Source organism: Nyctereutes procyonoides, unplaced genomic scaffold (genome assembly GCF_905146905.1).
Source record: "Nyctereutes procyonoides isolate TBG_1078 unplaced genomic scaffold, NYPRO_anot_genome, whole genome shotgun sequence".
Lineage (NCBI taxonomy): Eukaryota > Metazoa > Chordata > Mammalia > Carnivora > Canidae > Nyctereutes > Nyctereutes procyonoides.
Window position 1 is genome coordinate 42085764 of NW_026575049.1, and position 14314 is coordinate 42100077.

At 38.8% G+C, this 14314-nt stretch overlaps 1 protein-coding gene across 50 annotated transcripts in view; it reads right to left on the reverse strand.

Moving 5' to 3' along the window:
• Nucleotides 1–14314, reverse strand: part of MAP4K4 (mitogen-activated protein kinase kinase kinase kinase 4) — a 189537-nt gene that overhangs the window by 53338 nt on the left and 121885 nt on the right. For all 50 annotated transcript variants that reach the window (XM_055328835.1, XM_055328797.1, XM_055328846.1 and 47 more), the window contains exons 6-11: nt 13777–13867; nt 11604–11734; nt 9059–9113; nt 7516–7594; nt 3771–3946; nt 1330–1402 (exon numbers count right to left, since the gene is read on the reverse strand). In XM_055328835.1, the coding sequence (XP_055184810.1) occupies nt 1330–1402; nt 3771–3946; nt 7516–7594; nt 9059–9113; nt 11604–11734; nt 13777–13867 (605 nt within the window). The remainder of the gene's footprint in view (nt 1–1329; nt 1403–3770; nt 3947–7515; nt 7595–9058; nt 9114–11603; nt 11735–13776; nt 13868–14314) is intronic.

A 14314-nucleotide genomic window follows, 5' to 3' on the forward strand; every position in this document is an offset into this window, starting at 1 on the left:
TCCACTTCTCATTCATCCTCTTGAGTTCCTCCCACTCTGAGAATCAGCTAATAAACCCAGGGGACTAACTGTATCTACAAGTCTACAGTATGACATCTTTCATCTATTTCACAAATATCTCAAACTCCATTCTGGATGTTTATTCAACAAGACATCTCTACTTAGGATTCTCACACCAGCTCAAACTCTGTAAAAAGAAAGTTGAAAATCCCCGTCTTTCACTTCCTCAGTTTCTCCTTGACCACCTTACTTCCCACCAGGTCTTTATCACGTATGCCCTCCCATTGCCTATTTCCAGAGTAAGCAGCTGAGCCCAAGAACGAGACACAGCACAGATGAACAGTACCACTGATAGCTGGGCTTGCAGCTGAGAGCCACTGCTCCACTTCTAATACCAAATAACATGGTACATCAATCTCCTTAAACTGCCTATTTCCTTGTATCATACTTCTATCCAAAACAATTACATTGCTCTTCAGTTCAAATTAAAGTATTTAATCTCAAATGGATTCAAATATTCTCCTATGTAAGAGAAAAAGGTATTATGGAGTTGTATCAATAAATTTTCTTATCTCTTCCTATGCTCTCTTCAAACTCCCAATGCCTGTATATAGGTCCCCACAGGTCTTTGAACATATCCTATAGGCCTCCTTTTGTTCAAGGAGTCAAATTATGTATAGCTGAAATCATGAAGGACTGCCAGGTGAGACCATTATTAAAATTTTAAAATTCCCTATTCCCTGAATAATTTAATTACTATAAGGTTCATACTACCAAACCTTCAACCTTCTGTTTCACTGTACCTTGGGAAGGCACAGATAACCAAAACATAGACTATGAGTTGGATCAGGACAGAATATACACTAGTAGAAGAAATGAAATGCTAGTAACCACACCTGTGGGGAGAGCAAAACAAAACAAAACAAAACATTTTGGGAAAGACTCCAGTGTTTTTCAATGGAGGACCTACTGGTCCACGGGTAGGACAATTCTTTACTTGTAGGACTATTTTATACACTGTACAACATGTACCATCCATGCCTCCTGGAGCAGAAAGTGCCAGTGGCAAGCTTCCTTCCCCCAGAACCAAACACAACCCTACACATTTCCCAAATAACTAGGGGAGGGGAAACAATACAATCTTGGTAAAGCACCACGGGATAAGAGGAACCAGAGAGGGACAATGTTTATAAGAATCTTTCAAAGAATGAACAAGAATGAAGAAATTAAGGCACTTTCAAAGTACTTTAAATCTTGAAATCCTGGCAAAAACATAGAACAATTTCTTCATAAAGCAGGGAGCTGAACAATGAGTGGCCTTATCATTACCTTGGCTCTCCTTCCTGTTCAGGCACTTCCTCCTCTTCTTCCTCACTCCCACTGTACTCATATTCGGTTTCATCTATAAAGAAAAGAGCACGATAAATGGGATAGTTACAAATCATGACACATGCAGGTACAGGCAAGCATCTCCAAGAGCATTACAGCAGAAAATAAACAGTATGTCCTTTAATGAAAAGGACAATGCACACAGTGAATCTGAGGGAAGGAAGGGTGTGACACCCAATTTCCACAGGCAATCCCCTGGGCTACACTTCCTCTCAGGAGAAGAGTAGATTCCAAGGCATCAACACCGTCGCTGATGGGATGCACTGGTGAGGGGGTACAGGGCTGTGAGAGGGGCTTTCAAGCTCCTGACGTATAAGAGAAGTCACCCCCCACAAAGCATCAGCAAATTTGGAAAGTCCCACCAAAGCCAAAATGCAAAAGAGAGCTTCAACTGCCCAAACTAAGGCAACTAGGAGAAGTCGTTTGGTTATTGTTGGCACTCAGGGAGCTGCTTAGAGCGCAGCAGAGGGAAAGGTCTGCAGGACTGGCAACAGATGAAGCACAGGAGGTACTCAGGGCATAAAGACACAAAATCAAATGTTCCCACAAATTCATCTCACAAAGATGAAGCCAGGGAAAAACTGATGCAGTGACAATAGAGCAAAAGGAGACCAAAGTTGCTTCTCTTTCAGCAGATTAAGCACAAGTTTCAACACAAGCAACCTGTTTTCACTTCAACATATTTTATGCTATTTTTCCCAAAAGTAACAGTCCATTTTATTGGACCTTGTATCTAATGTCAGCACTGCACTCCAGAGAGCAATTAAATCTAGAAAAGTTGAAGAGATTTATAAAACAAATCTATTCACAAGTAAAACTTACTTCCAGCTTTTTTCAGAGATACAGAAGTTGAAAATCAGTGTCCTGGTAAGAAAAACAAGTCTGAGAACTTAAAATGAGGTTCAGTCTGTATTATATATAATTGTAGAAAAATATATCTACAAGTTCATCAGTCTCTATGACATTAGTTCTTTTCATTGCTAGACAATCCAAACTATGTAATTTTAAAGAACCTAAAAATAGTCTAGCTTCCAAAGGAAATTCCAACCTGAAGAATCTTTAGAATCCTTCAAATAGTACTCTGTTATGTTTAAAATTGTGTACTATGAACCATTCCTTACTGAGGATGGGCTGAGGGTATTTGAAAGGTAAATGAAGGCAAAGGAGGGGGGAAAAGGTCATTGTGACTTGGAAACTAAAAAATGAAGATAAAGTGCTCCACTGTTCCCACCTGCAAATGTGCACAGGACTCCAGGCTGAGCACTTGGTAAATGCCTGGCACACAGCGAATGTTCCAGGACTTTGAGCTATTATTAAGAAAGTACATACTGGGAAAATAATCCAGTGTACAAATAACCTTTTCCCAAGGAAAAGCTTTGTTTCAAACTTTAGTTCACTTGTTGCTAACTGCATAGCTTAACGTACAAAGCTTAATTACTTTTATAACTGAATATGCCAGAGGGCCTAAAAGTTGCTGTGAGCATCATTGATGATTTAGCTCCGAAGACTGAAATGAACATGTAAAAAGCTTGGTACAGACCTCCTAAGAGGACTGCGAACAACTCTTATCACCTTGAACTTAAACTTTTTAGTTTCTTCTTTGGCCTTGAAGTTTGAATATCAAGAAAAATTCTTTATCAAGATGCCAGTTATTCAAATGTTGTTCTGTCAAGTTATGGTAAGAATTCATAAAACAGAAAGATCAACGTGAGTGAGAGGCCTCAGGGAAGGCTGTGAAGACAGTGATGAAGCCTGACTGCACCTTGCTGGACAGAGGGAGACAGGGCACTCCAGAAAGGTGGACAGAGAACATGGAAAGATATAAAACCAAGATACTGGGAATAGAAAGGAACCTTAAATAATTAGCATGAGGGCATGTTCATGCTGTGCCGTAAGGAGAAAAAAGTAGTCAGGCACATACGTGGCCCAGGCCTAACCACGCCACCTGCACAGAGTAAAGCAGTACGAAGTCCAGAAGGTTCTTGAGCAGGAGAGAAACAGGTGAACACACTGATGATGATGTTCACAGCTGATGCTCAATAAACCCTGAGTGATGTATTCAGAACACAAAGGCCCATAACGAAGTAAAAGGGGTAGCAAAGACATGCTCCTGTGGGGGAACAAGAGAAACATCCCTCTGTGATGACAAGACACAGTGCTGTCTGTCTGGGGTTTGCCTCGTGACCCACCATGCAGCTCCAGTCCACTCTACCCGAGCCACGGTGGACCTAGGCTCATGATTGACCTGCAGAGCAGAGACCAGCAAATCCAGCACTGGCCAAGAGAGCATACACTCCTGGCTAGAAAAGGAGTGACCTATTCTAGTGGGCAAAACCCTAAAACATTATTTTTTAAAAATGAAAATAAAAACAAGTTAATACCTTTCTCTCCTCTCTTCTTTCTGGTCCGGTCTATATGGTCCTTAAGCTGGATTCTAACTTGCCTTTCGTTTGGCTGATCCCTTATAAAAGGATGTTTCAAAAGCTGCTCTGTGGAGGGTCGCTGCATGTAATTCTTCACCAGGCACCCTTCTATAAAACTAAAAAATTTCTTTGACCTATAAGAGGAAGTAGAAAAGGTCATCAAATTTCCACTACAAAGAGCAAAGCTCCAAAATATCAGTAAATGTTAGTCTGAAAACATACTAGAGCTACAGAATTCACCATGAACATTCTGCAAATGCACAGGAAAGTATTAGGAATTTGGGACCACTGTGGATAAAGAGCATCACTTAAGCACAGTTTAAGAATTACACATCACCGACAACATACCACAAACAGAGCTTTAAAGGAAGTCAGATTTAAATGAACTGGATTTAAATGTAATGTTGCTTATTAATCATTTAGTCACTGGAAAAGGCAAGGCAGTAATAGGGAGGTTTTTGTGAAAATAAAGGCAGAGGACAGCAGATGCCAGGAACCTGGAAGACAAGGACAGACACAGAGATGAGGAGCTGGTAAGAGACCAAATGCTGGGGGGCTCTTGAACCTGTTAATATGACAGTTCCATCAGAGTTTCCAACTGCTTTATCTGTCAATTCTCTATGCTTAATGTACAAAGGTAGAAATGCATAATAACTCTGAGGAGGGCAAGGACGCTGTAAACTGCATTTACCCTACCAGTTACTTTTACTTTTGCCTGTTTCTCCATGCCTGGCACATGATGACCCCCGATCCCCAGGCTTGGCCGAGCCACTCACCCATCCTGGCTGTTGAGACTCAGGTAATATTTTCCTGGCAACATTTCACTCCTAAATCCCCAAAGTTAGGAGCCTTTCCTAACTTGTCTTGTTTGCATTTAATAGACTGTATACTTCATGTTTATGTTTCTGTCTCCTCTGCTGGGGTACAGGTCAGGAACCGTTACCTATTTTTCAATTTGTTGACAATGCCCAACACTGAGCGTGAGCAGACCACGAGAGGTATATAATAAATTTTTGTTGAATGAATGAGTTGTTCAGTCTTTAAAAATGTAATTTAGTAAATTAGTTCAGTTCTTTCCAATTATTTCACTGCTTTAAAGAATCATTTCCACTGTCTTGTATTTGCATTCAAACTTACCATTTTTTTTCAATTCAACAAATATTTATATATCAACAGTTTACATTTGTTTATGCTAGGCTAAGAAATACACATAGGAAATAAAGTGGGGGAAATCTATGTACACACAACAGTAGATGTGTAAATCAAACTTACAGAAGAAGAAAAATAAGAACTATTGCTATGGAAGATTAGACATCAAGAAAAAGTAGGATAGTTGGTATTCTAGAGATGGGGGAGAGAACCCTCCATTCCAACATGAACAAAGGCAGAAAAGTACCAGAGAATAAAGAATCATTTTCTGATGCTAGTATGAAAAATGGAAAAGAACAGAAAAACAGATCAGGGTCTGTTCAAGAGAAGGGCCCTCAAAATCACTCAGCAAAGTTGTGACTGTGGTTAATGAGAAACATGGAAGGTTCTACACAGTTGTAGTGCACCTTGTTCTAACATAGAGATTCCTAAATTCCACTGCCCACAATTTGAGGACTTTATCAAAAATACAAATACCTGGATCACTCCTCATACTTAACAAACCAGAAACACTTTGAGACTGGAAACCTAAATTAAAAGATTCCAAAGACTCCTAACTCTGGGAAATGAACAAGGGGTGGTGGAAAGGGAGGTGGGCAGGGGATGGGGGTGACTGGGTGATGGGCACTGAGGGGGGCACTTGATGGGATGAGCACTGGGTGTTATGCTATATGTTGGCAAATTGAACTCCAAATTAAAAAAAAAAAAGATTCCAAGGGGATTCTAATGTAACATGTCTACAAATTAACATTTGGGAAATGATAGTCTATAATATATTCTTTAAAATCAATGGTCAAAGTTCTGCTGGAAGAGAGTTCACTGATCACTTCTCCAAGACCAGCAGGATAAATATACATTGGTGGATAGGAAGACGGCAATCAGAAAGGAGGAAGAACAGTATGTTTGCAATATCTCATTTTTTAGAATACTTAGGTAAAACGACAGCAATGATGTAAATGGATGAAAATTCATCTAATCAAGTTTAGAGAAAGTTTTGTGTAAGAACACAGGAAAAACTTGTCATCTAGATCTTCTCTTTACGTTGCTGTATTATACACAGAATGGTTAATCCCAAACTGCAAGTAACATATCAGAGTGGGGCTAGCTGACAAGACTTGTGAATTGGGAGATACCCTGAGACAGAGCATAAATTCCATTTTCTAAAAAAACAGCATTATTTCACTTAGCTGGATAGTGTTACCCCAGCTGCACAGCTTACTCCTTGATGATGCCCACTGTCCACATTTGGTTTCCTTAGGGTTGGCCACCATAGATGTCCAGAGTTACCAAATTTCAATACAAAAGACCAACTGGGTCTAAAATCCTGGCAACTGTACAGTCTTGGAGAACTCTCTAAAAACTGGAAAGTACAACTAGGCAAGCTCAGCTATCTGGAATTGAATATGGTTAAAGACAATATAAAAAGAATGAGAAAAATCCTGCCAGCAAATAAAGGGTAGGGAGAAACACTGAGGAACAGGAAGAAGTATGAAAGAAAGAGTAAAAATACTGTGTGTGTGTGTGTGTGTGTGTGTGTGTAATGCCCACAGATGGGAAAAGAGAGCTACAGGACATCAGAAGATGAGCAACCAAGAAGAGCTGACAGCAAGAGCTAAAAGACCAAATCCACAAGAAAAGAAGGCTTGATTGATACTGAAATCCTTTGCATATTTTACAACTAAAGTCAAGAACCCAAGGAGACACACTTACTGGAAAACCAGTGAGACTAGTTTCAGAAGGGGAAAAAAACCACCAAGAGAGTAGGTGGGCACTAGGAAGATATGTACCCAGGAACACACAAACAGAAGAAGGGGAGAGGGCCCACATGCATGAAGAGCTTGAGTGGAGACAGAAGTGACAGGAAAGCACTCAGAAAAAAGTTCAAGAGGAAACAAGTGAGCAAACCTCTCAGGCAAAAACAAAACACTACCCTTTCCCTCAAAGACTTTTAAAACTAAATCAAACTAACTCTTGCCCACACTGCTACAATTAAAGCTTTCACCAGGGAGGGTCACCATCATCTCCCTTTACTCTGATAAGGGATCTTTGTTGAGCAAACAAGAGGGCTGCAGGGAGAAAGAAAGGTGGCAGCCCAAAGACAAGACAGGACCATTCCTTTCATTTCTGGAATGAAAAAAGATATATAATTGCAATGTTTTGCAACAATTACCAAAATGCCTTCATTAAAATTAAAATTCGAATCCTATTTCACCTGGGAAGCTGCAAAGTCTGTACAGCTTTCCTTTGGAATGTGAAAATGCTTAGCAAAGTAGTATACTTAAAAGTGGGCTTAAATGTTAAAATGAAACTTTTTCTTTAACCATGTTACAGTGTTTCCTATGGTCACTTGTTACTACTCTAATTAAAAGAGAATTTTTATCAAGGAAAAAACATTTTTAAAAATACACTTCTTTACTGGTGTTTCAGGGCACTGGCTCTTAGTTCTTTGGGAACTGGAATGGCTAGAATTTGGTCTTGGAGTGAAACTGAAAAGGAACATTTTTTTTTGTGAAAAGGAAAGAGCAACAACAACAACAAACCATACATAGCTTACCATTTTTTTGACTTCAGCCTGGGAGGAGGGTTTCTGGGAATGAGAAACAGTGCTCTCATTGGATGCATGTCACAGAGAGCTGGGGAGAGGAGACGGTGGCGTCAGTATGGCACTTATTTTACTCATTCTTAATTTCTAGGCCTCACTCAAAATATCAAATGCACTATCCCATCATCTGACAGAAAATCTTTACATCAAGGCAGTCTAGACATCCAGCTATGAACCCTAGGGCATACCCTGAGTTCCCCCATTTAAACACAACAAAACATGAGGAGGTCAAGAGCAACAAGAAGAATTTACAATTTCAAACTGACAGTGGAAAGTTTTTGTAAATCAAAAATAAATACAGATTCACAGTCTTAAAGGAATAAACAGCTTAAGTTTCTAAACCAAGTTTTTAAACTTTCTGTAAGATCGCAATGAAAATAATTATACTGTCACAGGGTCATTGTGAGGATTAAATCAGACCCTGTTTGTAAAGGCAGTCATACAGTCCCTAGACACAGTAAGCTCAATGAAGCCCTCCAGAAATGTTAACTGTTCATTTGCTGTAATATTAGGAAGGAGCAAAGATGAGAGAATAAAACAGACTATTTCATTCTGTGCAAGTTCTGTGTTTCTATTACTTGCCCAGTAAAGCTAAGTCAAGTGCACATGCACGCATTAACATGTTACAATAGGTAATGTGCATTTTCATATGTTTATTTACCTTCATGAGAATTTTACAAGGCAGCTGGGAAATGGGGGCCAAAGAAGACAATCTATTCCCACCGTGAGAGAAAACTGAAACAAAGGATCCAGGCAATTCGTCCCTGCCTCAATTCCTCACATGGAAACATGAGGAAACACATGGTAGTCAAGACTGACATCCATTTCTGTATTGCAAACTAATTTTTAGCTGTTGGAAATTTTTTTCATTCATTCAACAAATATTTATTCAGCAGAAACTCTGCAGCAGACAAGGATACATCCTTTGTATACCCCTTTACTAGGGGGACCAGCAGATAATGCTGTTTTGTCTCTTTGTTCTCTACAATTCTACCTGTCTCTGCTCAAAATTCAAGTTTATGACACTGTCATTGATTTAATCCAAAGGAGAAACAAATTTCACAAGTAACCAAAAAGCAAAAAATAAAACAACCCCAGCCTTATTCTACAGATAAAAAAATTATGCCTCTGTTTGTAAAGTCAAAACGTTAAGTATCACTAAAATTTCATGTGTTAGGATTTAGTTTCACTAAAGTTTAAATTGTAAAATGAAATACTATTGCCTATTATCTGATGTCAGCCAAACTTCAGGTTACACATCTGAATACAACTTAAATAAAAGATAAAATGTAACCCACAGACTTCAGGGATCTTTAAAAGGAATAGTGGGTGCCAAGAATCCTTTCACATCTCAAACTTCACTGTACTTATGCATCCTTCATCTGAATGTCCCACCAGGAACTGCTTTACACCTGAAGCTGTTCTGTCTGAAAGCTTGAAACTAGGATTAAGTCACATGTAACAACTGGGCTCAAAAGGAAAGAAGACTACTTACGGGGAGCACCTTCTGCCATCTCAATGGCTGTGATGCCACAAGACCAAAGATCACTCTGCAAAAATAAAACAGTGTGTTACAGGTACTGGATCAGATATGAAACCACTAACTTAACACTGCCGGCTACTCACACAAATGATATAAAGGCATTTTTCAGTATATAAACTGAAAAGAAGTTTGCCAAGAAATTAAAAGCAAACACATCTGTAATGAATACCTTCCAAATAAATGAATGAAAATATAAAGATAAAAACTGGTATGCTAATTAGAACCACTCGCATCTAGGACTGAACTAGAGGTGGTCCATGGAAAAGCTTTTCTTTAACTGCCACCATGTGCTCTGTTCAGTATATTTTCTCATTTCTTTACATTCAATACCTTAAGACTCTTGGCCCAGATTTAGGTTTAATTTTGTATTTTATGTTACTATCTCAAATTTAATTAAGATGTTAAAGTTTTAAAGGCTAACAATGTAACACTGTATGTTAATTATACTTGAATTAATAAAATCTAGCGTAGTTCAGTATTTTGAATCACACTGCTACAGCTCTCCACTCTCCCCTCAAACTTAGAATAAGGGGTGAGCAATAAGCTGCCTTTCTGTGCATGGAATCTCTTCCTTCTGAGTCCCCTGAAATATTCATCTTCAGATTGGAATTTTAACTATATTCCCCACTCAGATACAAGTTCTGTGAGAGCAGGAACTTTTGTCTGTTTTATTCACCTTAGTATCCTCAGAATGGTGACTGGCATGTAGTAGGCACTCAATAAACATTGGCTGATGAATGAATGAAGTTTTATCAGCCAATTTCTTAAAATCCAAACAAGATTTTTAAAAGCAAACAATGGGTAGTTATTACCATTAACATTCTCTTGTTTATGTGCAATTCTAATGAAAGAATTACTTAAAGTTGCTTAGTTTAAGCGTTTTCTAAATAACCTATAATTATGTTACACAATTCAAACATGTTTGATTACAAGAAGGATAGGCCCAAAAATTTCTCCCTTATTTTTATGAGTTTTTTTCCTACTATAGAGCGCAAAGGAGGGGTTTCACCCAACTTGACCCAGTGACTAATCTTAGCAGTTGTGAGACATGCAGACATTCCATGCCACCTGGTGTGATGCAACACAAACCATACTCATTTCCTAAGGCAATTTTCCTTTCAGGTTTTTCTTGATACTAATTGAATTTCTCCAGTTTATAAGAAACAAAGTAAATGCCTTATAAAGATTATAAAGTCAAAATTCAAAAATGGTAAGGCATATCTAAACTGTAGAATAGGCCTCTTCAACAAGTCAATGTCATGAAAAAAAGGAGAGGGAGTTGGTTAGCCTTGATTAAAAGATACTGTGGCCAAACTACCAAATACGATGTTTGTCCTATATTAAACATTCCTTCAGATAAATCAGATATAAACCAGTTGGGTCTAATTATAGATTCTGTATTAAGAAATAATTTTTCTTTAAAAAAAATTATTTATTCGAAAGAGCACAAGCGAAAGAAGGAGCAGAGAGAGAGGGATAAAAGCAGGCTCCCTCCTCGATGTGGGCTCGATCCCAGGACTCTGAGATCATGACCTGATGCTTAACCAACTGAGCCACCCAGGCACCCCAATAAATTATTTTAAATTTAATTTACTTAAGCATGACAATATTTTGGGTATACTAGAAGAGGTTTTCAAATTTTGGAGATAACAAAATGATGTATTCAAGAGAGGAAAGTCATACAGTCTATATAATCTATTTTAAAATACTCCAGCATGTGAAAACATAAAATAAAAATTCCTCCATACCATTTGCTTAAAATGAGTTTCATTAATTGGGTATTTGTAAAAAAAAAAAAACAAAAAAAAAAAACAAAACAAAACAAAAAAAAAAACTAACTAAAATACACTGGAGAGTATAAAGATATGAACTCAACTTTGAATAACATTAGCAGGTACATAAACACTCTGACTCATTTAATTATGGCAAAACAAATTTTTTTTGTAATGATTTTTGTAAACATATTCAACCTGAATCTGATGATAAAACAAATATGGGTTTTACACTGGAAGTGAAAAGTGTATTATTGATACAAGTCCCTAGAGGTCACTCTAATAATTTAAATATATTTGTGTACCAAATCAAGCTGTAAAGCTCTTTAACAATACTCTGTAATTTCACATAGACGAAACTATTGCTATATATTCCGAAAATATTTTAGAACTATAATATCTGATTATAATATATTCTTCAAATTTAAAAGGACAACAAACAGGGCAAAGTATTTAATTTACTTATGACAAAAAGTTCTATGTACAAGACAGTGTCACACTGTCATGAAAGCAGTGTACTCAGGAGAACCAAGGTGACAGAAAATGAACAACAATGAGACAGCATCTCAATATTGTGCTGGAAAATCTGCACCTGCAACAAGGTTCCTAAGTCATCCTCACTGCAACAGCAGGAAGGGATAAGGGGTGTGCAATTTGTAAGCAGAGCCCCTATCCCTCAGGAAGACTAGGGACCCAATGAGGCCAAGAAAGCAGGTGCCTCTTACTCTGTAATCATAGGTGGCATCTGGGTTCTCATCACAGGCAATAACCTCAGGAGCCATCCAGTAGGGGGTGCCTATGAACGTATTTCTCCTCCCAACGGTCCGGTCAAGCTGAGCACTCACGCCGAAATCAACTGTGGGAGGAAGAAAAAGGAAGGGGTAGAACATAATTAACAAACCACAAGATGAAGAAATGTGAGGAGGAGGTATCTGCAGTATAAACTCAAGGAGTAATAAGACTTCATGGACGTGCAAACACCTTAAGGTCACCAGCATCAATAAGGAGAATGGTCTCCAGAGCAAAGCTGCCCAAATGAAAAAATCTACCAGTTTGCCAGCTCTTAGGAGGCCTGGATCCAGCCACTTCCCTGAGTTGCAATGACAGTGACCTCCAGAGGGACTTTTAGACTAATTAGGATATTCAGTGCTTGTAGGAAACATACCTGCCACAAATTAAGATCAAGTCATAGAAAGCTCCAAGTTCAGAACTAACACCCATGTGACTTGGCTTCTTAAGCAGCACTAACCACAAAAAGAGAAGAAACCCACAAAGGTTTTCTGGAAAGTACACAGTAATGAATTCAATAAAAATAATCTAGCTAAATCACAAATATACTAAGACATTCTTCTCAAAGTACCTGGGACTTCTGATTTTTCAGAGTGACCCCCACATCCCACTCAGCTGAATGATGATGGTGGTCTAGAGGAAAGTTCAAGGATGGGAGACAGAGCTAGCAAGAAGATTACGGTCCCTAAAGGAATGTTTGCCCACGATATCACTATGCACACTGCTATTACCCGTAGGACTGCATGAGGGGAAGCTTCTGCCAAAGGGCCTATGGAGGGCTGAGATCACTCACAGGGGTTGGGTAACAGATTCAACTTCTGTAGGCAAAACATGCTCAGGAAACCACCTGACCAGGAGGTAGACTCACATGTTCTGACACAGACACACATGGGCCAGGCAGTACGTGCCATTTGTAGTAACTCAGACAGTAGTCACGAGTGATCACCAAGTGATTACAGAAGAATTATCACAGTCCTAGCACCAGGGGGCCAGTGCAGGAAACACACACAGCTTACAGAGTCACGGAGAATGAGAACAATTCAAGTGCCTCCCATTTAAGCTTTGAGGGGATTTCCCAAATCAGCACACTCTTCCTCCACAGATGGCCAATAAATGGAGGTACTAGGCAAGAAGGCAATAATGAAGATTTTGTTTTTAAGGTTTAACTACTGCGCCTAGGATTTTTAAAAGATGGACTAGAGTCTCATAAGCGTAAAGAATTTTTTTGTGTGATACCTTAGTGGAAGAAAACTTAAGGCTAATTGTTTAAAAATTTGACAGAAACATTATATAAAAGTGGGATTGAAAAAAGTTCAAATCCGGGTAAAGGAAACAGGAAATAGAGATGATCCATTAAAAAATCACCTCCAGGAAGATACCTTGGACTCCATCCATCTATGCATAAATTTACTGAGTATCTAAGTATATTTAAGGCACTAAGCTAGATGTCAGATAAGAATGCTCTTGTAAATAAAACATCATAAGTTGCTATACTTCCAGAACTTATATTCCAGTACGTAAGTCAGAAATATAAGTAAACAAATAGCTGTATAATTATAAACTGTGATCAGGATTAATGAGGAAATAAAGAACAGATCAGAGGGTCAGGGAAAGACTCTGAAAAGGAGGAAAAAATCGCAACTTCCAAACTGCCCCCAATGGGGAATAGTATGTGCAAAGAACCGTGTGGGACATTGCAAGGAAATTTAAAAAAAAAAAAAAAATGAGTGAACTGGAGAAGAGAGAGGTGAGGATGGTTGCAAAACAGAGCAAGAGAATAGTAGGGACTATGTCTTTTTATGGGCCATGGTAAAAAAATGTATATTTTATTACAGTTGAAACAGGAAGCCACTAATGGTCTTTAAGGAAGAAAGTGCTGTGATCTGATTCAAACATTATTCAGTCTATTATATGGAGAGCAAAGCACGGGGGACAACCCTAGTAGAAAGGGAGGCTGGAGCCAGACAAAGCAATAAGCCTAATTCCCAGAACAGAAAGAGAAAATGTGGCTAATAGACTGAACTTTTAGCTAAATGCCAACAAGGTTGGGAGTGCTGCTGGTATGTACTAGGGGCAACTATTAGATCATGTGGCACATGCATCACATACCAAGCTTCACCTCTGCATTCTCGGTCAGCAACACATTCTGGCCCTTGATGTCTCGGTGAATCACGTGATGGATGTGAAGATGTGCCAGTCCCTGAAGAGGAGAGACAGATCTGAATTTTAGTTCCTTGTTGTCGCAAATAAAGAGCCTGGAACACACTTTTGATAACAAAGTGGACATACAGAACTAAGGTTTAATGAACCCCATTTAGAACATACTACAATTCAATTTTAGTACATTTTCAGGAAAATATCATCAATAGTACCACACAGAAAGAAGTATCCACTCCCAGGTTCCAACAGGTTAGGTCCCCCGTGTGAGCAACATGACCAGTTTCTAGCCGCTCCTTGAAGACACACACTAGATTACCATCTGCAGTTTCTCTGCTGTAATTTGTGCTATTTGTGTACAGGGTGGTTCCTTTCCCACGCTACACGTCCATCTTTCAGTGGGTGACCCTGTGGGTATATGTGAACTAAACCCATCCCATGGGAAAAACAAAGAGCCAGAGTGGGGTTTCATTCAAGTCTGGCTCTTGAG